General features: G+C 37.2%; 1 protein-coding gene across 1 annotated transcript in view; it reads right to left on the bottom strand.

Annotated features, from left to right (window-relative positions):
- Positions 1-10,722: 10,722 nt before the first annotated feature.
- The window catches only part of LOC102739174 (WRN RecQ like helicase), a 133,192-nt gene continuing 116,926 nt past the window's right edge, over positions 10,723-26,988 (bottom strand). Inside the window, exons 24-26 of the mRNA XM_081812890.1 lie at positions 19,683-19,897; positions 16,159-16,287; positions 10,723-13,608 (exon numbers count right to left, since the gene is read on the bottom strand). Coding sequence (XP_081669016.1) covers positions 13,489-13,608; positions 16,159-16,287; positions 19,683-19,897 — 464 coding nt within the window. The 3' untranslated portion in view covers positions 10,723-13,488. The remainder of the gene's footprint in view (positions 13,609-16,158; positions 16,288-19,682; positions 19,898-26,988) is intronic.

The following is a 26,988-nucleotide window of genomic DNA, read 5'->3' as shown; positions in this document are numbered from 1 at the left end:
TTGCAATATTTAATATAGCATAGCCCTGGCACAGGAACTGCTAGAACAATGGAACATAATAGAAAGACCAAAAGAGATCCAATTTTATAAGAATTTAGTAGGTAATACCAAGAAAGCATTAGTTGTTCAATAACTGGTCACAGGGAAACTGGCTAATCATTGGAAAAATCTCCGGTTTTACTCTCCTTAGTCCAAAATAAATTCTAAATGGAAATAATTCTAAATGGAGCTTAATAAAATTTTATAATACATGTCTTTATTTTGTTTGTAAAAAATATATCATGGATACAATTAAAAGGTAAATGACCCCCCCCCAAAAAAAAGAGGTAAAGGACAAACTGAGAAAATTTTATAAATAAATACAATGGAGAAAAAGTTAAATACTTAACTGATAAAAATGTTTTTATAATTTTATAAGTTGCTTTTTTTTTTTAAGAGAGAGACAGAGCATGTGAGTGGGACAGGGAGGGGCAGAGGCAGAGGGAGAGGGAGAGAGAGAGATTCTTAGCAGGCTCCACACTCAGAGCAGAGCCCAACGTGGGGCTCAATCTCACAACCCTGAGATCAGGACCTCAGCCAAAACCAAGAGATCAGACGCTTGACCGACTGAGCCATCCGGGCACCCCTATAAGTTTTTTTTAAGGCCAAATTTTTATTGGATAAATAAAAAGTACAAATTGCCAAAAATCTCATGAAGTAATGCTTGATCCTCATTAATAATAAAAGGAATTCAAAATATATACAGTAGTGAAACAACTTTTGACCTATCAGTTTGTCAAAAATACAAAAGAAGAAACTCAGTGCTGTTGAGGGTGAGGGAATGAGCACTTTCTGAAAGACAATTTGGTAATATGTAACAAAGCCTTAAAACGGGGAGTTTTGACCCTACAAGTCTACATCCAGGAATTTATACCAAAAGGATTTTCATTTTTTAAAAGTATTTAAAAGGATGTCCATTGAAGCATTGTTTATAATAGCGAAACTAGGAATATTCTAAGTATGCAAAAATACGGGATTAGTCATATAAAGCATGGTAAATCATACAATAGAACTCTGTTAGCCATTAAAAATGATGTGCACATGACAAAATGTCAAAACTTATTTCAAAGTGAATGAGAAAGCAAACTCCTAACTGAAACTACAGTTAACTCTGAGTGGCTGGACTATAAGAATTCATTTTCCTAATTGTATTCTTATTGTTTCCGATGAACATATGCTGTATTTGCAACTTCACTTTTTCTAAGTTTAACATAAGGGAAGTTAGTGCCAAATTGCAAAAGGCCTTGCATTTCAAGCTAAGAGGTTCTTAGAGCCCGAAAAATGCAGACTGGGCATCTTCAAACGTCAAGGAGCTTACTCCTGGCTGATTCTCTTCCATTCCCCTCTCCATTGCTCAGGATGAGCTCAGCAGCTCTCAAATGAGGTCTAAAAAGGGAAGAAATCAGCCGAGGCTTGAATTCCCACCCTGGAGAACCTCCGGACCCCACAGGATGAGTGTGTGAGTGGAAAACATTACTCAGAGAAAGTCTATGTAACAGTTTTTCAGGATGAGGTTGAGCAATCCAGGAACTCAGCGTGTTTTCATTTGAAAGGGCTGCCATGACAAAACATCACAGGCTGGCTGGCTTCAACAACACAGTCCTGGAGGCTGGAAGTCCAAGATCGAGGTGCTGGTCGGCAGGGTTAGTTTCTTCTGAGGCCTCTCTCCTTGACTTGCAGGCTGTCTTCTTCCCATGTCCCCACATGGTTTTCCCTCTCTGGGTGTCTCCTTGCCCAAATATCTGCTTCTCATATGGACACCAGTCATATTAGATTAGGGCCCCCTAATGTCCTCCTTTTAACCTAATTACCTCTTGAAAGACCCTACCTCCAAGTACAGCCACAGTCTGAGGTTCTGGGGTGGCGGGGGGAGGACTCCAACATACAAATGTGGGGGGAACACAATTCAGCCCACAACACAGGAATATCCTGAGACTTCAGTTATCCCAGCTGGGGATGGATGGCCTGAAGGTAGGTCTCATCTAGGATGATAAGCAGTACAGTACTTACCCTAGGCTTCTGAGATGCTCTCTATCTTCAAGTCACTTAGGATTTAGGTCTGGAGATGAGACATAATCATCACATTTGTTAAATGAGAACTAAGCATTGCTCTCATTCTATGAAGCTAGGGGTTGAATTCTCTACATTGGGGTGATACGGTAGATGAGAAGAAAGTTTAAGAAGCCCCTTTCTGGACTGTGGGAAGCCAGAGAATTTTCTACATACAGGTCAATGGAAGGTTTCCAGTTGGGAGCAGAGAAGTAAATCCTATTATGTCCTGCCCATAGGAAACGAGGAACAGGCTTAATTCAAATTCCTGCTGCTCTATAAATGAATGAACAGACTCCAGCTTCTCTGTGGCTCATAAAAACTGGCCCGGAGTAAACACTTCTCTCTTTCCCTCCAAATCTTGACACATTAGCCACACACCTGAAGCCAAAACAAAAACCAACGATCGCGTTTTCGCTATGCACCGTATAACCTGAAATTACCTAATGTGACCAGTAGGTGGTGCTCTTGCACCAGCAAGGTAAATATTCCTTCCCTCACTCCCAGTGCGAAAATGATGAGCCACAGGAGCAAAAGAAATAAACTGATGATTCTTGGTGGATGCTTAAAACTGTAAGAAATTCAAGTGAGTTAATAAAAGTACTAAGCTGCCTGTATTAGGATCTAAGATATAGAGGGTCTAGGCGGCTTATCAAGTCCCATATCTTGGCTAAGGCTTACAGAGTTCAGGCAGACACCTTTTTCTCCCTCCTTGTTCTTCACTGTCTTGCATGTTCAGCAATCCCCAGCTTAAATATCTCTATCCTTAATCAGCTACAATGAGCTATTGAGGAAATTAAAAGTAATTTATATTCAGAAATTTTAAGACTGGGTCTTAACAGAAAACCAATTCATGAACCAGAATATCTCATCAACTTCCAAATATTTTATTATTCCAGTTATTTTCTTAAAGCCTTCTGGAATGCCCACCCCTTTGTATCCTTTGTTAAATGAAAAATAATAATTACTTTAGTACATCAAGAAATCTTCCTGGTGCCTTTAAATATCAAAATTACCTAACCCCTCTCTCTGACCAAACTACTAGGCAACCTTCTGATTATGCTTCCCCATAGACTTCCTATAGGTAAAGGATGAGATAGCTAACATTATTCCCACAGTGTACTAAGAATTATGCTAAATGCTATACTTCACGTAACTCTCCAACTAAGCCTGTTTCTTCTTCTATAAAATGGTGTTAATAAATGAGGCTTATAGAGGATTGATTTGCTCAAGGTCACAGTGAAAGTTGTCAAATCCATGGTAATTCCAGAGTTCACGTCTCAGCAAGTCCTTCTCTGACCCACTTTGCAACACTCCCCACCACCTTCGCTGCTTTGTCCTCCTACCACTTAACCACCATGTAACATTTTTTTTTATTAAAGATTTTATTTATTTATTTGAGACAGAGAGAATGAGAGAGAGAGAGCACATGAGAGGGGTGAGGGTCAGAGGGAGAAGCAGGCTCCCTGCTGACAGGGAGCCCGATGCGGGACTCGATCCCGGGACTCCAGGATCATGACCTGAGCCGAAGGCAGTCGCCCAACCGACTGAGCCACCCAGGCGCCCCCACCATGTAACATTTAACTTGTTTTGTTTTGTCATTGTATCCCTAGCACCTAGAACAGTGCCAGGAACACTGTAGGTACTCCATATAATTTGTTGAATATTTACTTCCATCTCTGTCAACTTGGAAAAAGAGAGCCTGAATCTGCCCTTGAAAGAAGGATCCACTTTGGGGTGGGGACACCCCAAATTTCTGAGCAAGAACAATAAGGGGTACACACTGGACCACAGTGATTTCACAAGTAGTGCCCAAGTAATGCTAGGGAGATAGATCGCCTCCTCTGGACACCCAACCACAGAGTCTGTCTTTTCCCTTAGAAATTTCTACAACTACAACTAGGTGAACACCAATTATGTGTGCCAACCATTGTTCAATGATCTACATGCATTGAGTTTAACCCCAGCTACTTCTCTTTGTTTTACAAATGGTCTAAATGAGTCTCGAAGTGTCTAATTTGTCTAAAGTCACACAGCTAGTAAATGGCAGAACTATGGACTTTATTGAACACATGCTGACCTACTAAAGTCCAGAGGAATTTGTGAAGGGAAGCTGTGCTGCTGGTGCACACAGACACAGCTCGCTCCCTGCCCCTGGCTCTTTTCTGCACCACGAAGAACTCCCGTGCATACGTGTGAACACTCAGCCTGGACATTCAAGCCTTGTCCCTAACGCCTACAAACAGCCATTTTTTGACCACTCTTCAGGCCAAGAAAGGAGCATACTAGAGAGTGAACCAAGGCCAGAGGCCCTTGGGGGCTCAGGAATGTTTAGGCCAGACACTCGGGTCCTATGTACTGGGAACGTAGTTTAGAAAAGGTGCGCAGATATGGGCTCCTCCAGGTAAGCATGACCCCTGGCCCCAAGGATTCCTCACCCGCACAGAAAACACAAGGGATGTCTTCCCATGAAGGCTCAGCTGCCAAGGAGTCTAGTGGGAGGCAGGGCATCGGATACCTGTCAAAACAACTGGATAAGCCCTCAACTCCTCAATCTCACGGAGTTCTCCCACCTGGGGAATGAAAAGAATTTGGTCTACTCGTTCAGCTTCTCCTAGGTTCTTTGGAAGTCCAAAATATCTGACACATCCCAGAAAACCCAGACCAACCTTCTCCCGGAGGTCCAGACATCTCCCCGGAGCACTCCACCCTCCTATCTTTGCCCTAGCTTTCCCTGATCCACGAACCGGTCTCATCAGTACGAGCTGGCGCTCCAGCCCGTGCTGTAAGCCCCTGCTCACCTGCCGGTCCTAGCCAGCAAGAGAGGCGGGTGGAAGTTACACCTGGGACAGAGTGGAAGCAAACATATTGGTCTGCCATCATCCTGGGATGCCCTCCTACTCTAGTTTTAATTTATATATTTTTAAATTTTTTTCTGCATGCCAGTCATTAACAATGATTATTACACCAAAAAGGCATTTTCATTACACTCATGTGTATGTTAATGTTTTTATGAAAGTGCTATTTTTCTAATCTCTTATGGAGGAGGTTTGGCATAATCTTACAAAATCTGGAAAATAAAGAAAAATGTAAAACCTGATTTAATTGTGAAGGAAGCCTCACCTGAGAAGGTGACTTCCCATATTGAGGTGCAGAACAGCATTTATGGCATAAATTCTCACCTTCCCCCATACTCTCGTCGGAGCAAAGGAAAGCACGGCAACTTCCATCTTTTATGTCAGCCCCATTCTGTCTAAGCGCCTTCTGAGATAGCCTTCCCTATTTTCTGCAGCAACGGTGCAAGTAGGGGTCTCTTCCCCAATTTCATTCCCCGCCCTGCACCTCTGTTCGGTCAGCTGAAACTGGAGAGCCCCTAATGTGTGATGATGCTCCCTCCCACCGAAGGCAGAAGCAGGAAAGCTGGTGGAGAGCTCTTTCTGGTACTCAGCAAAGATTATTACATCCCAAAGCTGGCTGATAAGAAATCTAACTAGAGACCATCTTTCTACACAATTCTAAGCTCCCTGGAGACTTGTTGAAGAAAAACCTACAGGTGACCTCACTTTTTAATTTAAGACCCTAAAGCCCCCAGAAGACTGGTGTCTCATACTGAGTGGAGACATCGGAAACAGAGTCAATTGAGTGTGACTTTGACATTCGGAGCACAGGGTCTCAACTATGGATTTGCCAAACAAGAAACAAGAAAAACAAACAGGGTAATAGGAGTGGGAAAGTGGGGTTAGGGTCTCCCTTTCCCTTACTCACCAGGAGCATTTTCTTGCCTCTAAACAGTGTTAAGAGCTTACAGCGGCAGCGAGCATCTTTTTGTCTATTTAGTTCCCAATCTGCTGTTCTATAGAAAGACCACATCTTCCAGGTACTGCTCTCCTAAAGAGGCCTATTATTGCTCACCAAGTTTCCCAGGGATAACCCCACTTGAGTCAGTACTGAACTATTTCAGTTGAATAACACCATTCTCACATCCTGATCAAAAGTCCGTGAACAACCGGATTTGCTGACAGGTACACAATCAATTTTGCTTTAAAGAGAGACTGTGTATGAATGTATATTTACAAGATTCCAAGGTTCTTTAACATCAATGGCATTCCATTCAACAACATTTTGCTCCTATTTATACGTAACATCAGTCCCTAAAGACTATATTGTCAAGTAGTCTGGCGAAACTCTAACAGTTTTCTGTATTTTTTTTTTTTTTTTTTGCAGATAAGGAAAATTTTTTTTTAACCAAAATCCAACTGAAACTATAAGGACGGTACTCTGTAGAGTTTGTAATCTCTGATGTGATCATAGGGATGGGAGTTCTGTTTTAATTTTAAAAACAATATAGATTTAATTTAAAAGATTATAAAAATGTAAATATCTGGCCCTTTCATCCTTCCCCTTCCATTCCCCTAAAATAATAAATGTTAATCATTAGGAGTGTCTCAGCCCACAACTCCTTTATGCTCCTACAACCATATAATGGGGTAGCAGGTTGAGGTATAAGCATGAACTTCTACTTTTTCTAACTGCCACCAAGTGTTAAATCTCATTCCCTTGAGGTAGTGGATCGTTTTATATTTCAGCCTACATTCTGGGCCTTTCCATCCCTTTGGGGATGTTGGAATGGTCTCAGTTGAGTTTTCCATCTTCAATCAGACATACGATTCAACGTTCTCCTTCTTACTTCCACCCCAATCCCAGTGTACGCTAGACGGATGGCCGCAGCTATCTCCTCTAAATCACCTCCCTTTGGAGTTAGGGGAGGGAAGAAGAGGAGGAAAAACACAGTCCCTTAACTGACTAGCAGAATTGCTTATTCCCTTTCGGTTCTGGTTGCTTCTCTAATTGACTGGCAGTTGCTCAGTCTGTTGGCAGATATCCAAACACCAGCTCTCTTCAGAGGTGCATTAGTTGGTCCTTCTGAGGTCCCTGGGTGGGGGTACCTTTCTCCAACCTCCCGCCAGGTGTGTTTTTGCTGCTAGGATGCCTGCACCATAGGTGGCCCTCTTCTAAGGGTACCCTAAGAATGGCCTTGAAAACCAGCTCCTCCCAGGAAGTCCACTCAACCCACAGGAAACTAGCACGTTCTTGCTATGCCACATGATGATGGGCATGCTGGCCCCTTTGGCATCTGCAGTCATAACCCCACTGTATCAAGCCCCGGGAGCATCAGATACTCTGCTGGACCAGGTCAGAGGCTTTCAGAGAGAAAGTCACACTCCTTAATCTACTGCACTGTTCCAACACCTTCAGTCTTCTAGAAATAAGGATGGGAAGCCCAGGTGAAGAGCCTCCTTTCTCACGGTCAATACAGGAGGAAAGGTTTGTTGCCCTCCGCAAGCTGTGCTCCGCTGCAAACTAAGTTCTCCCTCTCATCCAATACTTGTCTTTCCCAGAGAAGGACCTCTGCCAGTTTTCCTGAAAAGGTGCCATCGTACAAACAGCTAGAAGCACTCTGAATTTAGCATTTTTAAAAAAATGAACTTTAAGTTTAGTCAAATTTAAAAAAATAAGGAAAGTCTTGGGCGCCTGGGTGGCTCAGTTGGTTAAGCGACTGCCTTCGGCTCAGGTCATGATCCTGGAGTCCCTGGATCGAGTCCCGCGTCCGGCTCCCTGCTCAGCGGGGGGTCTACTTCTCCCTCTGACCCTCCCCACTCTTGTGCTCTCTCTCTTTCATTCTCTCTCTCAAATAAATAAATAAAATAAAATAAAAATAAGTAAAGTCTCACATGCTCCAAACCCCAATTGGTTACATATTCATATATGGTGATTTTTTTCCCCCACTCTTATATTCTGTTTACACAAAGGTAAGCAAATACATGTAGTATGCAAATACAGGATTCTAACCCTGTTGTGCTTAAGGGTAACTGCCCAGGGTGTGGTACACAGCAAATGCTTAATAAATGATTAGTTTTATGATTCCTTCATAGAGTCTCCTTTTTTTTTCTTTCACGTTGGTCGTTTTTTTCTTATATCTTATAGAGTATATGATGTATTTTCTTCAAAATTTTTTGTTTGCTGTAAGAAAATACTTTTTTTGAGATGCTTTTTCATTAATCCTTCATGGAGTAAATCTTCCCCTCTCTTAAGCATGGGATCCATGTTGTGTTTCCTTCTTTATGTTGTTCCTTCTTTATGAGGCCAGTCTATTGCCTTGCAGCCTATGAATGCAAACGCTTACCGAATGAAGAAGTATTGAATAAATGAGTACATACTTCTCAATAATCCTTTTAAATTGAGTTAGAAAATGAAGCTGGATGTAAGGCTGAAGTTTCATTAATTTTCTGAAAAATAATGAAAGCTCTGGGTTTAATGGATACTAATATTAATACTAATCTTAGTATTAATAATAAGCATAATGTTAGATCTCTTTTCATTCTTTCACAAATGAAATTTGTTGGCATAGAATTTTATGCAATAACATGTTTTTAAATTCTTATTAAATATTCCAATAATGTTTCAAACTTGGTAGGGTTTCAGCTTTAAAAGAACAAGCATATGCTAATTTTTCAATGATACATTTTAAAATGGAGCCACAAGAATAATCTGTTACGCTAAAAGGTAAATTATCCCAAGTATTTCAGATGCTTACACTATCAAATATAGCCTATTATTCTTTAACCCTAAAATATTATTAACAAAGTTTTAATTTACTTCATACTCTACTTATTTCTAATTTCTTCCAAGGTTTAAACACATTTACCTAGTAAGGATGTCTGTACATTATCCCAGATGATTTTTGGGTTGCCTTCCCAAGAAAAACTATGTGGCACCTTTTCAGGTAGCTGAGATCCTGAAGTTTGCAGCTCCCCTCATGACTGTAGTGAACGCTCTTCGGTGTTTTTGTTGGTTTTGCATTTCTTTGCTTCCCATAAGACAGATAAACGTCTGGTTAGCTCTAAAATGACTGTACAGTCATGCTATTGATTTTTTTTTTTTATTTGACAGAGAGAGACACAGAGAGAGAGGGAACACAAGCAGGGGGAGTGGGAGAGGGAGAAGCAGGCTCCCCGCAGAGCAGGGAGCCCGACGCGGGACTCGATCCCAGGACCCTGGGATCATGACCTGAGCTGAAGGCAGTCGCTTAACCAACTGAGCCACCCAGGCGCCCCATGCTATTGGATTTTTCATGTTCTTGCTCACTTAAATTGCAACCTCTCTGAACAGGAAGAATCCTATATTCTTTTCCTATTCTATCTGGTAGGATCACAGGCTTGTGGGGGTTTTTTCCGTTTTTGTTTTTTAATTCTAAATAACTGTCAGGACGTTGTCTGAATCCGTGGTCAGAATTCCAAATGACAATACAAGAGACAGTAATTAATATTTTGTGGAGGAGATAGCATAAGACAAATACCCTAAAAGAAACTCCTTGTTTTGGAGAATGAACCTGAGGCAAACTTGAGGCCTGACAGAGCTGAAGAATGATGATACACCCGCGAAATTAAAGTCCAGTTCATCAGTTCTTAGTACTCTGTGCTGTACTGAGTCATTTGGTACCAGACACTTGCACCTGGTGATCAGGCAGAACACAGCAGCGCCTCCCCAACGCCCTCTGGTGGTAGGGAGCGCACCCTGGTGGTAGGGAGTGGTAGGGAGCGGGACGGGGTGGGGAGAGCAGAGGATATGGAAATTCCGCACGGAATGCATGCGGAATGGGAAACCTGGAGATTTACAAGCCTGCCCCTCCATCAAGGAGCATGCTGCTTTGTCGTCTACTTTGTGAAACGATCTCTATGAGCCTCCACATCCTTCGCCATTAAAAAAATTTTCTATCTCTTATGTCTGTTGGGGGGGGTCTATCAATCATATGACTGTACTGTGGTGACCAGGGCACAACATTGACAGTTAAAAACAAATAAAAAACCCTTATTCAAACAGGTTTAACCTAAGTAAAGGGAATTTAAGGCCCCGTGTATATGAAATACTCGAAGATACGTCTGACTTCAGGATGGGCATGAACTAGTAGCCCCACAATATCACCAATAACCTGATTTCCTGTCGTTTCTACTCTGCCTACCTCAGCGTCAGCTTCACTAAACGATGATTCCTCAGGGTCCTAAAATTGCTCCAACACTCCCAAGGTCCATGCTTCCTCATTAGTATCAGCAGGGGAAAAGAGAACATATCTGTTCCAGAATTCCCGAAGAAGTCCCGAGATTCACGCTCATTGGAATAATTTAGCCAGATCCAAATACTGTGGCCAAAGACTAGCTTAGATGAGGTCACAGGTGCCAATCCCATGTCCAAGTTGGAATTTTTCTCCTTGGAACCAACTCAAACATAAATCAAGAGCCATGTATTCTGAAAGGCCTAAAGTCCATACAAAATTATGACCAAGACAAAAAAAAATAATTCTCTCTCTCCCTCTGGCTATGTATTTGGCATGAGATTATACCATTTTCATTTTAAGAATGTTCAAAGCAGAGCTTTAAAATAGAAAAACTGGATGTGATTTAAGCAGCTGAATAATTCATAGTACATCTATATAATAAAATACTATGTCAGCAGTTCTCAATCTCCTATATCTCAAAATTCCTTTATATTCTTAAAAGTTATTGAGGACCCAAAAGAGCTTTTGTTAATGTGGGTTATACCTATCACTATTTACCATTTTAGAAATTAAAACTGAGAAATGTTTAAGAAATGTTTATTAATTTAAAAAAAAAAGGCAGCAGTAAATCCATTACATGATAACATAAATACATTTTACAAAAATGTCCCCCACAAGATAGAAGAATGGCATTGTCTGGCTTCACAGAAGTGGCTGGATTCTCAGATCTGCTTCTACATTCAATCTGCTTCTAACATTCAGTATGCGTTCTTTTGGTTGACGTATATGAAGAAAGCGTGACCTTAAACAGGTATGTAGTTGGAAAAGGGTGGAGTGTTTTAATAGCTTTTCCAGATAATTGCAGACATTCTTCTTTGAAACTGTACCACAACTGGACATCTGTAGCTTCTTAAAGACTGGTTGCAGTGTGCAATCTGAAGCCATATAAACAAATGTTTTCATACTCTCCTACATTAAAATCCATTGGACTGTTGTGCGGTTTGAATCAATCTTTTACTCATGCATGATTTTATAAGATCATGTATTAGTCATGTAGAAAATACTAGTTCACTGAGTTGTGCAGATCTTCTAATTGTTGACAATATCATTGTAAGATGTCCAAAAAAATTGTTAATAGTATGAATAACATCTCATTAGAAAAGCCTTTATATTATGGGAAGCTCTCAAACTCCTGGCAGCAGACACAAGTTTTCCAAAACTATAAATTCTGCCAGAAATCTCAAATTTTATCATTGCCAACAAATAACCATCAGTTTTCCGTGAAGTGATAAGATGGCTTCGTTCAATTTTATCCACCAAATGCCCAAGTCTCAACAACCAATCATGGTTTTCTATCATTCTTTTCAGTAAAAAATGGTATTCCATGGAAAAAGAACTAATTCAATTCATAATTCAAACAATCAAACAAGAGCCTTTCCTGGAGACAACCATCATACTTTGGTACAGAGCAGCAGTGTTTTATACATACTTGCCATTCCATCACATAGATTGAAAGATGTGTGTTTAAAGACTGAGAATTAATAAAATCAATAATTTGGTGTCATTGCCTTGATTTGCACTTAAGTACCAGTGGTTTTACCCACGACTGCTTTGCACCCTCAATGCAAATAACACAGGACAAAAGGCAAATAATATCTTGGTATTATGAAAATAGTTTTGCCTTTGCAAATTCCCTGAAGGAGTCTCAAAAACTCCTAAAAGTCTGCAGACCACACTTTGAGAATCACTGTACTATATAAAGCCACCAAAAAAGATTCTGCGGAAAACAATTTAATGACATGGAAAAAAAATGTTCGTAATACATTCAAGTGAAATATAAATGAGTCTCTAATTCTACTTCTAGAAAATATCTAAAATAGAAAAAAACAAAAAAACAAAAATCACCAACAGAAAAGTGATTATATAAAATATAGTATATTCACCATATAGAATGGTAGGTAGCTATAAAAAACAATGAGACGGACCAATATATACTGACATGGAAAGTTCTTCATGACATATTAAGTGAAAAGAGTTTGTTGCAGAAAATTGCATATAGCGTGATCTAATTCACTTTAAAAAATAGAAATGTACGTGTAGATATATATGCAAAAGCATGTAAATGCATGAGGAATGATTAGAGACTATAAGTCACATATTTAAAAGGAGCTATCTTCTGGAAAGGGAATGGTAAAGAGACGTAGGAAAATTGGAATACAAGGAACTTTTGTGTTTTAACTTAAATGTTTTACAAAGAAAATACATTCATGCATTATTCACGTATCACACTAAGAGAAGCAGTGAATACAGAGGCTTAGCAGGCTACACAGAAGGGGTTAACTGATTATCTGTTGATAGAACTACTGGTGATTTTTATTTTTTTTTCATCTCTCCAGATTTTCTAGTTCTTCTACAATATTTCTTCTTTATTAACAGTTATTTTTAGTTACAAAAATGTCAGTTAAAGTCCGTATCGTGAACTGGTTAAAGTGATATTAAGTATGGTTTACCAAACTCAGTGTCAGAGTATGGGTTTCAATAGAGAAGTCTATTATGTGCTACATAAAGAGGTACTGGAAACAAATCCCAACATCCTCAAAAACTAAAAGCCCTCAAGGTAATTAAGTAAATAAAAGTAAAAATATATATATATATATTTTATTTATTTATATTATATATATATATCTTTGTAATGTCCAGTATGAAGGAATTTAGTATTTGCAAAATAACAGAAATAGCATACAAAATACAAAGTACATAGTTGCCTAGTCAAGTTGGTCTCCTTTGTTATATTATTTTTCCCTACTTGCACGGAACCCAGAATGTTTTATTTTCAATGGTCTGGTCCACTAATACCATTTATCAATGTGTGTAAGAGTTTCTTGTAAGGATGGTAAGGACAATATGTAAAAATAACTATGCTTCCTTCATTCACAAGAAAGAATTCTGGTAATATATGAAGATTTTCTATCACACTCGTAATCATCATATAACTACCACCAGTCCGTTATTTGTATCAAATCAGCACCCCTTAAATTTTCCAAACACACTGTTGAAATAAATAAAGAGATTAGAAAAGAGCAGTAACACAGTTTCTTAAAGCAATCTTAAAGGAGACCAATTTATTATTCTATTCTATGATGAACTCACGCAGGCTCTCAGAAGACTCAACTTTCATAAACTGCACAAGGCTGTTTTACAGCTGTTGAACAAATGGGTTAGTTTTACTTTTGAGATTAGAACACTTTGTAAACTGAAGTATCGGTCGCCATTATTTTCAAAAATGAAACACAGCTCCTCTCTTATAATAGAGCAAGACACACACAATTCCTCTGGCAATTGCCAGGTTAACTAAAAAGACCTTTCTTTTTTGGTTTGGCCATTGATTTCTTGCTGGTGTCAGCTAAAGTCTCATTGTCTTTGGCAAACCACTCAGGTAATTTTCTCTTTGAGGTTACAGACGGAGGCTGTAGGAAAGAAACAGAAAAAGAAATATTTGTAATGTTGAAAATGTATGTCAGCTGTAAAAAGTACCACAGGTTATTGTATATACACCCACCACCCTTCCCTTGCTGAATAAAACAAAATAGTGCGAGCCACAGAATTTATTTCTGGATCAAAAAGTAAATAAAAGAGAGACAAAAGTCGCTATATCGTTTCTTTAGGCCATTACCTGCCATCTTGTTATCTGTTCTCAGGCACTCAAGTGTATACGCTCATTTGAGAAGGAAAGAACTGGATGTTATTTCAGATTTATATGTCATGTGTACTTGGTCGGGGTTGACCAAAATGGTTAATTTAATGTTCTGAGGAAGGCATCTGCTTCGGTGCACCCACATGCACACACACACACAGAATCAGAGAGGTATTTGAAAAAGCATGTGCTTCTGTGTCTCCGATGGCTGCCTGACTAGCAGAGTGGTCCAAACACTTACCAGTGCCTTCCAGAGTTGCTGGGACGTAACAGATACTCAAAAAACGTTCACGAATAAACGAAAAAAAATTCTGTTTTTTGTCTCAAAGACTCTTCTGAAAATCTGCTAAAAACTGGAGATCCACTTCTAAATGTACACATACATAATACTTTGCACAATTTTAGGGGACTTACATGCACCAAACGAAGCCTCAGAACCCTAAAAGTCCCTGAAAAAAAAAAGGTTAAGAACCCAAAGGCAGTGGTTGTGTATTATATGATCTGCACTTGAAAAAAATAAAACAATTTTGAGTTATGTTCCAAAAGCATAAAATGGTATTAATTAGTCTTATCTCAGTTTGACCACAGAGCCTCAAACTAACATAACAGACAAATCATTCTAATGCAAATACACCTTGGAATCCAGCCGAGTTAGTTACTGGAACTATCTGAGGGACTTTATGATAAGGTGACCTTAATCTAAGTTATAATAGGTCTATTAGCTTAAGGTAAAAGGCATTATTTATTCAATTTCAAGAACAAAAACTCTATATATAGTTCATCAATTACTTGCCATGTTTTATTATGTTTTCTATGTTTAAAAATGGTTTCAAAAGATTTAAGGGTGGGGAAAAAAGTAAAAGATCCTTAGCAGAAAACTGTGAAACCTTGTATTTAGAAAAGGTAAAAAAAAAAAAAACTACTAGCTATTTCGGCTTAATTAAAGAAATCCAGGGCGCCTGGGTGGCTCAGTCGTTAGGCGTCTGCCTTCGGCTCCAGTCATGATCCCAGGGTCCTGGGATCAAGCCCTGCATCAGGCTCCCTGCTGGGTGGGAAGCCTGCTTCTCCCTCTGCCACTCCCCCTGCTTGTGTTCTCTCTCTCTGTTAAAGAAATCCAATGAAGAAGAAAGAGCGATTCACACTTTAGCGAAAGCTAAAGAAAAAACAGGCTAAGGATAGCAAATTTCCTCACAGGGAAGAGAAGTCCAGGAGAACAAATTAGATTTATATATACTGTATGACACGATATTTGACTCAGAAATAAATACTGGGGATATAAAATGGCACAGACAAAAGGCATTTGGGCAGAGATAAAATTGGTCCAGAAATATTTATTCCTCCCATAAGATCTTATTATCACAATCCCTTGCAGCCTACAGTTGTTTGCAATTAGAGTTTGAACGCCTATGTGCATTTGGAGGAAGGAAATCAGTTAAGATGATAACAAAATCAAAAAGCAAAACAGAGCATGATATCTGAACAGGAACAGAGCAGAGGAAAAAACCCTAAGTCTTGTAGCTGAATACCATGGAATAAATAGGGACTGCCAAACAAGGCAGAACTAGGTTTGAGTCCTAATTGAGTCACTTGCCAAATGTGACTCATCTCCCTCTCCCACTCCCCCTGCTTGTATTCCCTCTCTTGCTGTGTTTTTCTCTGTCAAATAAATATGGCCTTATGAATGTTATTTCAGCCTCAGTTTCTTCACACAGAAAATAACAGTACATCACATCACTAGATTACCTGGAGAGACAAATGAGAATATTTGCAAACTATCAAAACACATTCTGATTTATTCTTGGCATTCATTAATTAGTAACTAACATCATTTAAAATGTTTTATCTTCTATAATATTTCTACAGAATATGATCTTCAGCATTTACCATACTATTATAATAATGATCTTGTTTCATTGAGAAAGAGGGAAAATGGTTACTTACACTGAGTGTATCTTTTGAGTCTCAACAATAAGTATTTGGAGAGACTTTATGAGAACTGAGTCACCTAACAGAAACAGTGCCTTTCAGTGACAACTTCCTTCATCAGCAGACAACTAAAATTCCCAGCAATCATAATAAAATTTTCAGGCGGTATTTATCTTTTTGATACTCCAAATTCTACTAACAAATATTATCATTAAGTTGAGAATACAAAACATTAACTCATTTGTTGAGTATATGTGAGCATACATATGTAAGTAAATAGAGAAATATGTATGTTATATTCACATTTAATTTCATCTAAAGTAAGACAAATCTAAAAATAGTAATTACCAAGTTGGATGTAGCTATCATGAAAACTACTTTGTTAATTTAATTTTACCTGTAAATGAGAATCTGTAAATAAATCTGTTTCTGAATCGCTGGTTGGCTGATTCCAAGAAGTTAGTCTTAGGGAATTTCTGTGACTTTCATCTTTTGGTGAAAAATCACAAGGATGTTTTCCATCAACCTTTAACATTGTTATAGAACATGAAATAGTTAGAGCATGCACTATTCTCTTAGAGAACAACACAAAACAAAAACTATGCCTAAAGAAGCAAAGCTTAAGAAAATTCTAATTGTTCTGATGTACTGAATTTTAACAATAATAATTATAATAATATTATTCATAAGGCATTTTTTTCTGAGTATCTCAAAACAGTTTGTAAATAATATCGTACATTTTAATTTATAATGAAACTTAGTGGCAGGGCAGGAAATATCACATACATTCTCTCTTAGGCAGTGAAGAAAAACAAGGAGGAAAAAAGTAATTTGGGGGAGAGGGTTCGGGGATGATGGCGGAAGCAGCAGCATAGTTTTTTAATCTCTCTGAAGCCCGCCATTACAGAATTGACAGGAAAACCCAAAACGCATAATCTACATTTACAATGAAACTAAGTTTAAAGGTATCCCAAGGAAATCCAAACTCTGAGCATGTGAGGCTAAATCACCAACAGCCATAAGACCTGCAGAGTACCACTTACGTACGAGAGAAAGCAGAAGCAAGCAGTGAGGTACCTGAGAACAGAAGAACCCCAAAGTAGCCCACAGGTAGACATCAGAAACCATGGTAGACTAATGTGAAAAGAGCATTTGAAAATGGGAGGGCTTCTGCCCAACCCAACAGCAAATGACTTATAAGGAACGGTGTCTTCAATGGCTAACGCAACTGGTCCCCGTCCGTGAACACTCCTGACCAGCTATAACGCTGCCTTCTGGGAGAACTGCTGGGGTGAAATCAAATCAAGCAGTTCAAGTAAAATAGAGACAAAGGGAAGAGTGGCAGAGGAGTATATCTCATAAACTAAGTTTCCATATTTTGAACAATTATACAAAATACGAGAAGAGAGAATTCTGTGAACTTGGGAAAAACTACCTTGAAACATGCTTTCTTTTGAAAGTGCAGGAAAACTAATTTCTCATGAAAATGAACAACAGGAAAGTATTAAGGTCAAATGTGACATGAGAAGACTTGCTAAGGTATAGGATAAAACCGTAACCTCTTAAAGTGAGTTGAAAAATATTAAGAAAATTATTCAAAACATGAAAGAACATCATAAATCAGTATCAGAAAAATTCAAAATGGAGGAGAAAAGTTCAGCTAAGAATTAGAAGCAAAAGGGGGCGCCTGGGTGGCTCAGTCATTAAGCGTCTGCCTTCGGCTCAGGTCATGATCCCAGGGTCCTGGGATCAAGCCCCACATCGGGCTCCCTGCTCCGCGGGAAGCCTGCTTCTCCCTCTCCCACTCCCCCTGCTTGTATTCCCTCTCTTGCTGTGTTTTTCTCTGTCAAATAAATAAATAAAATCTTAAAAAAAAAAACAAAAAGAATTAGAAGCAAAAGGAAAAATGTATAGAAGTGAATACTAAACTATGAGGAACACAGCAATAAACATAACAAGATTCTGTCCAGAGAAATAAGAGGTGAAAAAGAAGAAGATGAAGAAGAAAATTTTAAATTAAAGAGAAATGGAAAACTAGAAAGAATTCGTGGAAAGTGACAAATATTGCAGCTAGGCAAAGAAGATCCAACATAGAGATAGTAGAAGTCCCTGAAGAAGAAATATAAAGCAATGGGACAAATACTAAAAAGTAAAATTTAAGAAGACTTTCCAGAAATTTAAAAAAAAATTATGTACTTAAAGAACCTACTGTGTACCTGCATATTTTGAATCAAAACTACCAATATCAAGACAGAATTTTTCTTCATTAAACATAGGCATGATTGAGTTTCTATCTTAATAGCAATCACAACAGATGTAAAACTAACAATGCATCAACAAATACAAAGAATTTGTTTTGACATTATTCTTTATCAGAAGCCTCATATTCATCCAGTGACACAGACTAAGAGATACAATCCAGGTCAGGAGAGAAAATGAATGTTAACGGGAAAGATCTGAAACCAGCCCTCCAACAGACTCTACAGTATTCAAAGTAGCTTTCTATACTTGGGAGGCAGATGAAAGAAAAATACTTTGGCTGGTTCACTCATCTCTTAATCTACTTCCTAGCCCCAATATCCTTGTTCCCCTAAATGGTTGGGGGGAGGTGCTAAATCCAGGAGGCTCAGCATGACTTCTACCCACCCACCCGCCCCAAGAAAATCTCTCCACTCTGTTGTCAGCATTTGATGTTATTTCAATAAAGGGAAAAGCCAAATGCTAATATGTGATTAAAATAACATTTCATATAAATGTGCATCAATAATCAGAAAAAAATAACAAGTTTCACCTTTTCCTTTAGTGATAGGTAGAAGTTGGTAAAAAAACAAGGTTTTAGGCACCTGGTACAGATTTCAGAAATAAAAGGCTGAGAATAGAAGCCAAATTTCACTACAACCACCCAACATATATTTTCTTTAATATCCTTCTCACAGTTACTTCAATTATCTAAATAATGTAAAGAATTCCAATTAATCAAATTTCATTAGGTTATCTAGGATATGTCTATATACAAACCTAACTGAAGTACAGAATTTAAAAAGATCAGTTCCTCTTATTTTTAAGCTATTGAGAAAATGGGTTTAACTCCTGGAAATCCTATAAAGACTACCTTAGAACTGGAATGGAATCCCTAATGCACTAATATATAAATACTAGCAAACATCTACTACCATGCTCAATTTATGATCTAGAAATTAAAATAATTTTTTAGTTAATTATTAGTTTTTACAACTTTTATCATGGAGTCATAATTTTAGACCTGGAAGATACTGAAGGTTAAATTTTCAAATTTATACAATCATTTAATAGAATCATTTTCAAAGAATAGTTATCTCATATAACATACAGAGCAATAATTTCCAAAGCATTTAATATTAATAAAACTAAAATAATACTAAATAATATTAAATTCATGGTCTTTCTCAGAAATATATATGGTATATACTCAGGACAATTAGCAACAATATCCTTGTACCTAAGAGATTCAGTATGACAGGAACAGAGCATGATGAATGACAGAATGTTAGACAAACTAGTTTTGGGGGTATTTATAATGGAATTCATTTTCATTTTTATAAACTACATAAATTGCCATATGCTCAAAGCTAATATTAACTATGTCTATGAAATAAAAAGCATTTCCAGGTTATATATATAATCAGTATGAGGTAGAGGTAAAATTTAAGCTAACATTCCATACAAAAAGCTAAATAGATGGGCTACATTTCCCTTTTTCTGTTGTTTAAAAAAATCACTTTTCTCAGATAAGATTTATGAAAAACAAAGGAAATAGAGCACAGATTTTAAAAAGTAACTTTATATCAGAATTTATAAGTTTAAAAAATACAGCATTTTAGTGTTAGAATATGCAAACTGAACCAACCGACAATGTATGAAAATTCTACATATAATTAACACCTTGGTATTAGCACCTACTTCTTCCCTGCTTCTCTTAGAACTTGAACAGCTCTCTTCAGAGTTGGGGAAATATCTCTTTTTGTTGGAAGCACATGAAAGCTGGTCTAAGAGTCTGTTGTCACAGTCTTTTTCCAGGATCTCAATCACCATGTGGATAAGGTAGGTGTCAATGTTTTCAGGAACCAGCTTTCTAATTAGTTTAATTTTATTTATATCTGTAAAGGATGAAAAAAATAAGAGTTAAAAATAAATTACACAGAACATGTTAGAAAACCTATGAGCTGGGAATAGTGAAATATTTTTAGAAAGGAAGGAGGAAGGTGTCCGAAGAAAATGTTCCTTTTTCAAATGCCTACAGCCCTACAAACGGAAATGAAGTAAAAAGCATGTTCTCCCCTCACCCCTCACCACCTGCAGCCCTTGCCTCCAAGACTTAAAGTCAGGTCAATGCCATTGACTCTGCATAAATGATGTTTCAAACTGCTTTTTGTGAGGTGCCCTGAGAACCAAAACCACCCTTCACAGAATTGTTTCTAAAGGAATTATGCTTCAAATTCCAAATATCTATTACAATTATTTTTTTAATAGAACTTATTCTTAAAATAGAAGTTAATCATGAAGTGGGGGAAATTGGAGGGGGAGATGAACCATGAGAGACTATGGACTCTGAGAAGCAAACTGAGGGTTCTAGAGGGGAGGGGGGTGGGGGGATGGGTTAGCCTGGTGATGGGTATTAAAGAGCACTGGGTGTTATATGCAAACAATGAATCATGGAACACTACATCAAAAAAAAAAAAATTAAATCCCCACAATTCTGGCTTGAAAGAAAAAAAATAGAAGCTAATCACACTTGTAAATAAGATGCTAATAAAAAAAGATCCTTTCAGTGGATATTGTAGCGTAACAAAACATACCAATTATTTAAAATGCATATTAACTAAATGAGTTTTCTGGGAAAGAAGTCACTTATTTTCACAATCGAGAAATGTTTAATTTTTGTAACTCAACACAACCGATTCAGACTGTGTGTCTTCACACCTTTTACAAATTATTTAGCAATCTCCTACAGACCACTACTTATGTCTCAAACACTGCCAACAACACATTCATCTGGAATACTCTAGAGTATCATAAAACTAAGCAGCTATAAAACTGGTATCAAACATTTCTGATACCCAATTCAAATTAACAATTAGAGTCCAAGTATTTTTAAATGCCACCCTGCAAGGGTGGTCTTTCAATTATTCCATTTTTCAAGGTTTATATTCTCCTTTCTTCCAAAAATCTTATCTTGCTACTCCTGAACTTCAAAAAAACCTGCAGTTAAATTAAAAAACAAAACAAAACAAAAAAACAAACAAAAAACCCAACAGTGGGTGTCTGGGTGGCTCAGGGTCCTGGGATCAAGCCCCAGGGAGCCTGCTTCTCTCTCTCCCCCTGCCTGTGCTCTCTAGCATGCGCTATCAAATAAATAAAATCTTTAAGATTTTATTTTATTAATTTGTCAGAGAGAGAAAACAAGCAGGGGGAGCATCAGGCAGAGGGAGAAGCAGGTTCCCTGCTGAGCAAGGAGCCCAATATGGGGACTCCATCCCAGGACCCTGGGGTCATGACCTGAGTCGAAGCCAGACGCTTATCCGACGGCCACCCAGGTGTGCCAATAAATAAAATCTTTTTATTTATTTATTTATTTATTTGAGACAGAGAGAATGAGAGACAGAAAGCATGAGAGGGAGGAGGGTCAGAGGGAGAAGCAGACTCCCTGCCGAGCAGGGAGCCCAATGCGGGACTCGATCCCGGGACTCCAGGATCATGACCTGAGCCGAAGGCAGTCGCTTAACCAACTGAGCCACCCAGGCGCCCCAATAAAATCTTTAAAAAAACAAAAACAAACAAACAAAAAAACACACCAGCAAGAGAAGGTTACCCAGCTAATAGATACTAGGACCATGGGGGTATATATTTAGCCTGTACTCTTCGCTACTTTAAAGTGTTAAGATGTAAAACTGATCCCAATCAAAATCTTGGAAAATAAGATTACCTCTAAATGTAATAAAATGTAATAAAAATATGATTACCATATCTATCAACCAACTAAAATTCTATTTGTCCTTCAGTCATTATGCCATCCAAATACCACAGAAATTTGGCTAATTTTACTACTTCATTAATTTCTTAATGGCTGAGGCGTCTTCTTTTGTGTGTGTCTATCAAAACTTACTTCGAGTTCCCTTTCATTTGTCTTCAATTTTTCTTTGAAAATAAAATGTTCCAAAGAACATTATATTACACATTTTTTTCCATATTTCTAGATTCTTAGAAGTGGGATTGCTAGTTCAAAGGTTAAACGCGTTTTATGTTTTGATAGGCCAAACTACCTCTGTAATTGTGCTTCTGATACAATGAGCACTAACCACATGTAGCTACTAAGCACCTGAAATGTGGCTAGTATGGCTAAGAAACTCAACTCATTTAAGTAATCCTAATTAACTTAAAATTAAATTTAAAAACTGATACTTGAAAAAAAACATACTTGATTCAGTTATTGGAAAAATTTTAAGTTATGTTTGGAACACATCGAGTATCTTTATCTACTTTATTCAACTGTAAATTTTATGAAAGCTAAATACCAATCAAGTATTTTCAATTAAAATTTAGCATCAGAACTGAGATATGCTGTAAATGTAAAATACATTCCTGATTTCAAAGGCTTAGCACAAAAAAATACACAAATATCTCATTAATAATTCTATATTGATTATATGTTGAAATGATAACATTTTTAATATTTTGGGTTAATTAAATTATATCATTAGAATTAATTACATCTGTTTATTTTTGGGTTTTTAATTTAATTTTTTTTTACTTTTTTTTGTTTGATTTTTAAATTTATTTTTATTTAGGGAGACAGTGAACTGAGGCACTTGAGTTGGATAGAGGAAGAGGGAGAGAGAGAGAGAGAGAATCTTAAGCAGACTCCACACTGAGTGTGGGGCCAACACAAGGCTTGATCCCAGGACCCTGAGATCATGACCTGAGCCGAAACCAAGAGTCGGAGGCTTCGACTGAGCTACCCAGGTGCCCCTATTTTTTTTACTTTTTTAATGTGGCTAATAGAAAATTTAAAATTACATACTGTGGAGAACATACAGACTTGTTGAATCTCTATGTTGTACATCTGAAACTAATGTAATGTGTGTCAACTGTACTTCAATAAAAGAACTTGTTTTAATTTAAAAATAAAATAAAATTGCATATATGATTCATATAGTATTTCTTCTTGGATAATGCTGCTCTAGAAAAACCATACAAATATTCCTGTACTCTAGCCAACTAATACAACTACATTATATTAAATTCATCTTCTTCTATGGACATTTAAATACCGGATAAATAAACTATACACCCTTAATTTCATCATGCTGTAAATGTACATTTTACAAGCCAATTTTTTGGAAACATAGTTCAGTAATCTTGAACTATCATAGCATCATGGGTTCAATGAATTATTTTGAAAGGAAAAATGAGATATTTTATTCCATCAAAACAATCTGTTTCTAAAATCAGAATGTCTTCTTTTCATAAAATTATGATGTATAACATTTGCTTATGGTTTTAAACCACTGTTAGTGATTTAATAAATGTACAAAGTTATTGTACTATAATTTGAATATAATTTCTAGATATAATTAGAAAATCCATATATTCATTTACACATTTCTGTAAATCCTTTATATTTTTACCTTAAAGTCATCCTACAATATACATATGCAAAAAAGGGGCATTTAGATTAAAGATACATCTGATTCTGCCCTAACTTTCCAGGCAAGTAAGTGCTGAAAATTTCTATTGGAGAATAATGAACACTGGCTGCACTCCTTCAGTGCTTTAAAAGAGATCATATTACTCCTATTTTTGTGGCAGGCCTTGGAAACCACCCTTAGTTTTCCAGTTACATGCACATGAAGAATGGAAGAATGAAATTATTCAAAATATTACCCAGACACCTCATTAAATGCCTTGCTTAATTAATTTATTTTTTTTTAAGATTTTATTTATTTATTTGACAGAGAGAGACACAGCAATAGAGGGAACACAAGCAGGGGGAGGGGGAGAGGGAGAAGCAGGCTTCTCACGGAGCAAAGAGCCCGATGCGGGGCTCGATCCCAGGACCCTGGGATCATGACCTGAGCCGAAGGCAGACCCTTAATGACTGAGCCACCCAGGAGCCCTGACTTGCTTAATTTATTATTGAGCATAGTTAGAATTTCAACTCCACAAAAGGTTAAAATTATATATACATGGATAAACTTAAAGATTAAAAAGTTATAGAATTCCTTTGGATATTCCCTTGGCAGGGAGCCTGCTTCTCCCTCTCCCACTCCCCCTGCTTGTGTTCCTGCTCTCACTATCTCTCTCTCTGTCAAATAAAATAAAATAAAATAAAATAAATAAAATAAAAACAAAACAAAACAAAATTTAGAGCTCATAGTTTCCATAATCTTAACTTCCTCAGTTTTTTAAACTATAGTAATATATTTTTTCATATTGTATGTATAACCTACATACAGAATATTGACAGAAAGATGAACTACGTGTTTAATAAATATATTTAAAAGTGTTCTCCCTTCTTTAGAATTTCAATTTAGTATTTATCTCTAAATGAAAATTTATTTGCTATATTCAGTATATAATGGTAAAGATAAATGTTTTAAATAATGTTTTAGTCACTAATGATTACAGATGCTTCTCTTGTCTCTGATATTTGTTGAATCAGGCCGTGCAATTTTATATACAATTTTATATTTACATTTATATAGTTTGACTTTAATATTTCTTAATTTAAAAAGTTGTCTAACATCAGAAATTAAAATTGCTAAACTCAGAATTTAGAGGAGACTAGATAGAGAATATTTAAAGGCACTATACCAATAAATATGTTAAACTGAATATAATTAAGTATATTTATTTTACCCATCAATTAGCAGTTTATAAACCCAAATCCTATATCAGGATTAGAAACTGCATATTTCAGGGTGCCTGATCAACTCTTGATTTCAGCTCAGGTCCTGATCTCAGGGTCCCGGGATTGAGCCCCACCTTGGGCTCCCCATCAGCTCGGAGTCTGCTTGGAATTCTCTTTCTCCCTCTGCTCCCTGCCCCCCTGCCCCCCCGCCCCGCTCACTCGCACACTCTCACTTTCGCTCTCTCACTCTCTAAATAAATAAAACCTTAAACCAAAAAAGAACTTGCGTATTTCTTTCTTTAAATAGTTGGCAGTACACTTTAACATGGTATAGTAAAAAGAAAAACTTGCTCAGTCATTAATCTTGACATGATATTAAAACAATCTCCAACTCTCTAGGCCTCAAATTCCTATCTCTGAAACAGGGCGGGATTGGGAAAGTGAAAATTTAATGATTTCCAATTTCCTTTCCAAATCTAAAATCCTATAACTTTACAACTATACGATTTGGAAAGCAACTTAGCAATACCTGGATTCTTCACCATAGCCAAATAAAATAGATGTTTTCAATAACTGGGTAAATAACAGAATCTTAAAGCTTCCTCTACCATTTTCTCCTGCCAATAATGAACTGAAATTAGAACATCTATTTTATGTCACTCAAGAATATCTGCCCAAGAATTCTTCAGTACTTGAAAAGAAAAGGTAATTATAATCAGCCTGAACTATTAAAGTTCTAAGGTTCTATAAAGTTCAGTTTTGAAATCTCCCTTCTTATATGCTTATTTATTAACTTCCTATTTTCTTCATTAGCTACTAAAAAGGATAGAGTATAAACGTAATCATATTTAGAGGGTATTTTTAAGAAGCCATAAGATCTCACCACCTACTTCTTCATTCATCATCATTAAAATCACCATCACTGCCACCACCACCAACTATAAAATACTTACAAGTGCCAGAGCATTCTGTGCAGTAGCTAATTATTTCTCACAGTTCTGTAAGAAAAGACAATATTATCCTGCCCTCTTTTAGAGATAAGGAAACTTAGGCTTGGGGAGATTGGGCAATTTGCCCAAGGTCACATAGCTTTGAAGTGGTACAGCCTATATCAAAATAAACCAGCTGTTCCCAGAGCCTCTGCTCTTACTGACCAGGGTAACACATCCATCAGTTTTCAGGATTTAAGGAAGACAGCCAGTAATAGTCAATAGGGGAAAAGGAAAAAAAAGGAAAAAAGCTGCACAAACTCAGAGAATACTGCCTACTATACAACAGCTCATCAAAAGACATAGATTTCTTATGTATGTCCTGAGAGATTATACATACATAAAGGAAAAAAATAATACCACAAGTATTAAAATCAATATGGCTTCTGAGTGTTTGACTTTCTCTAAAATACTATTTTACTTTGCGGTAGAGAAAGAGAGGTTTTATATCATCACAATTCTAACCCTACAGAATAATTACTGTTTTCCCTTCTCTGCCTTAATTTCTAGTTAGGTGACTGCTGGAGTTAGAAAGACTGGAATGGGACCAGGAGAGCTGCTCAGCTTTCTCATAAGAGGACTCACAGCTAAGTTACCTTGGATGTTTTATCACAGTCCAGATAATGGCCTTATCTAAGGTTCAGATTTACAAACCTAATTTAACTTTAACAGATCCACATTAACCATGTTCACAGACTGTCAATTCACTGATTTACAATTATGAATTTACAATTATCACATAGATAAGTATCCAGATTAGCATGACTAGTGCATACTTTCTCTACAGACAGATCTACATGAGAAATCAAATTGTAACCAGAAGGCGAGGAAATGATATAGAAGCAGAATTAGTTGATATTTTCCTCAAATAAGATCTTGGCATAACTTATCAACAGGCCCTTAGTATACTTGAAGTCTCATTGGCCAGGATTAGAAATTGCGTATTTATTTCTTTTAAATAATTAGCAGTATGACTTTAATATGGTATAATAAAAAGAAAAAATTTTAGGGGCATCTGGTTGGCTGAGTTAGGAGAGCATGGGACTCTTGAGTTGTGAGTTTGAGCCCCACAGAGAGATTGGGCAGAGAGATTACAGAGAGAAAGAAAAGACAGAAAAGGAAGAAAAGAAAGAAAAAAAGGAAGAAAGAAATTTGAATAAATAAGTAAATAATGTTTTAAGAAAAAAATTTTAGTTCCCTGAGAATAATTTAGATAACCACTGCCCAGATTTGTCTCTGTCTTTCTTTTTCCTGTGCTCCCACAGTTGACCAATGGAACTGATGAAGGTGTTCTTTCTTTAGACTTCAGTCAAGTCTTCCTGAAGCCTAGAATTAATGCTTTTTTAATATA

The sequence above is a fragment of the Leptonychotes weddellii genome, chromosome 2, assembly GCF_054177405.1.
Source record: "Leptonychotes weddellii isolate Sample4059 chromosome 2, ASM5417740v2, whole genome shotgun sequence".
NCBI classification, from domain to species: Eukaryota; Metazoa; Chordata; class Mammalia; order Carnivora; family Phocidae; genus Leptonychotes; species Leptonychotes weddellii.
The sequence above is the reverse complement of the archived record's forward strand: the minus strand, read 5'-3'. Positions and strand labels throughout refer to the sequence as shown.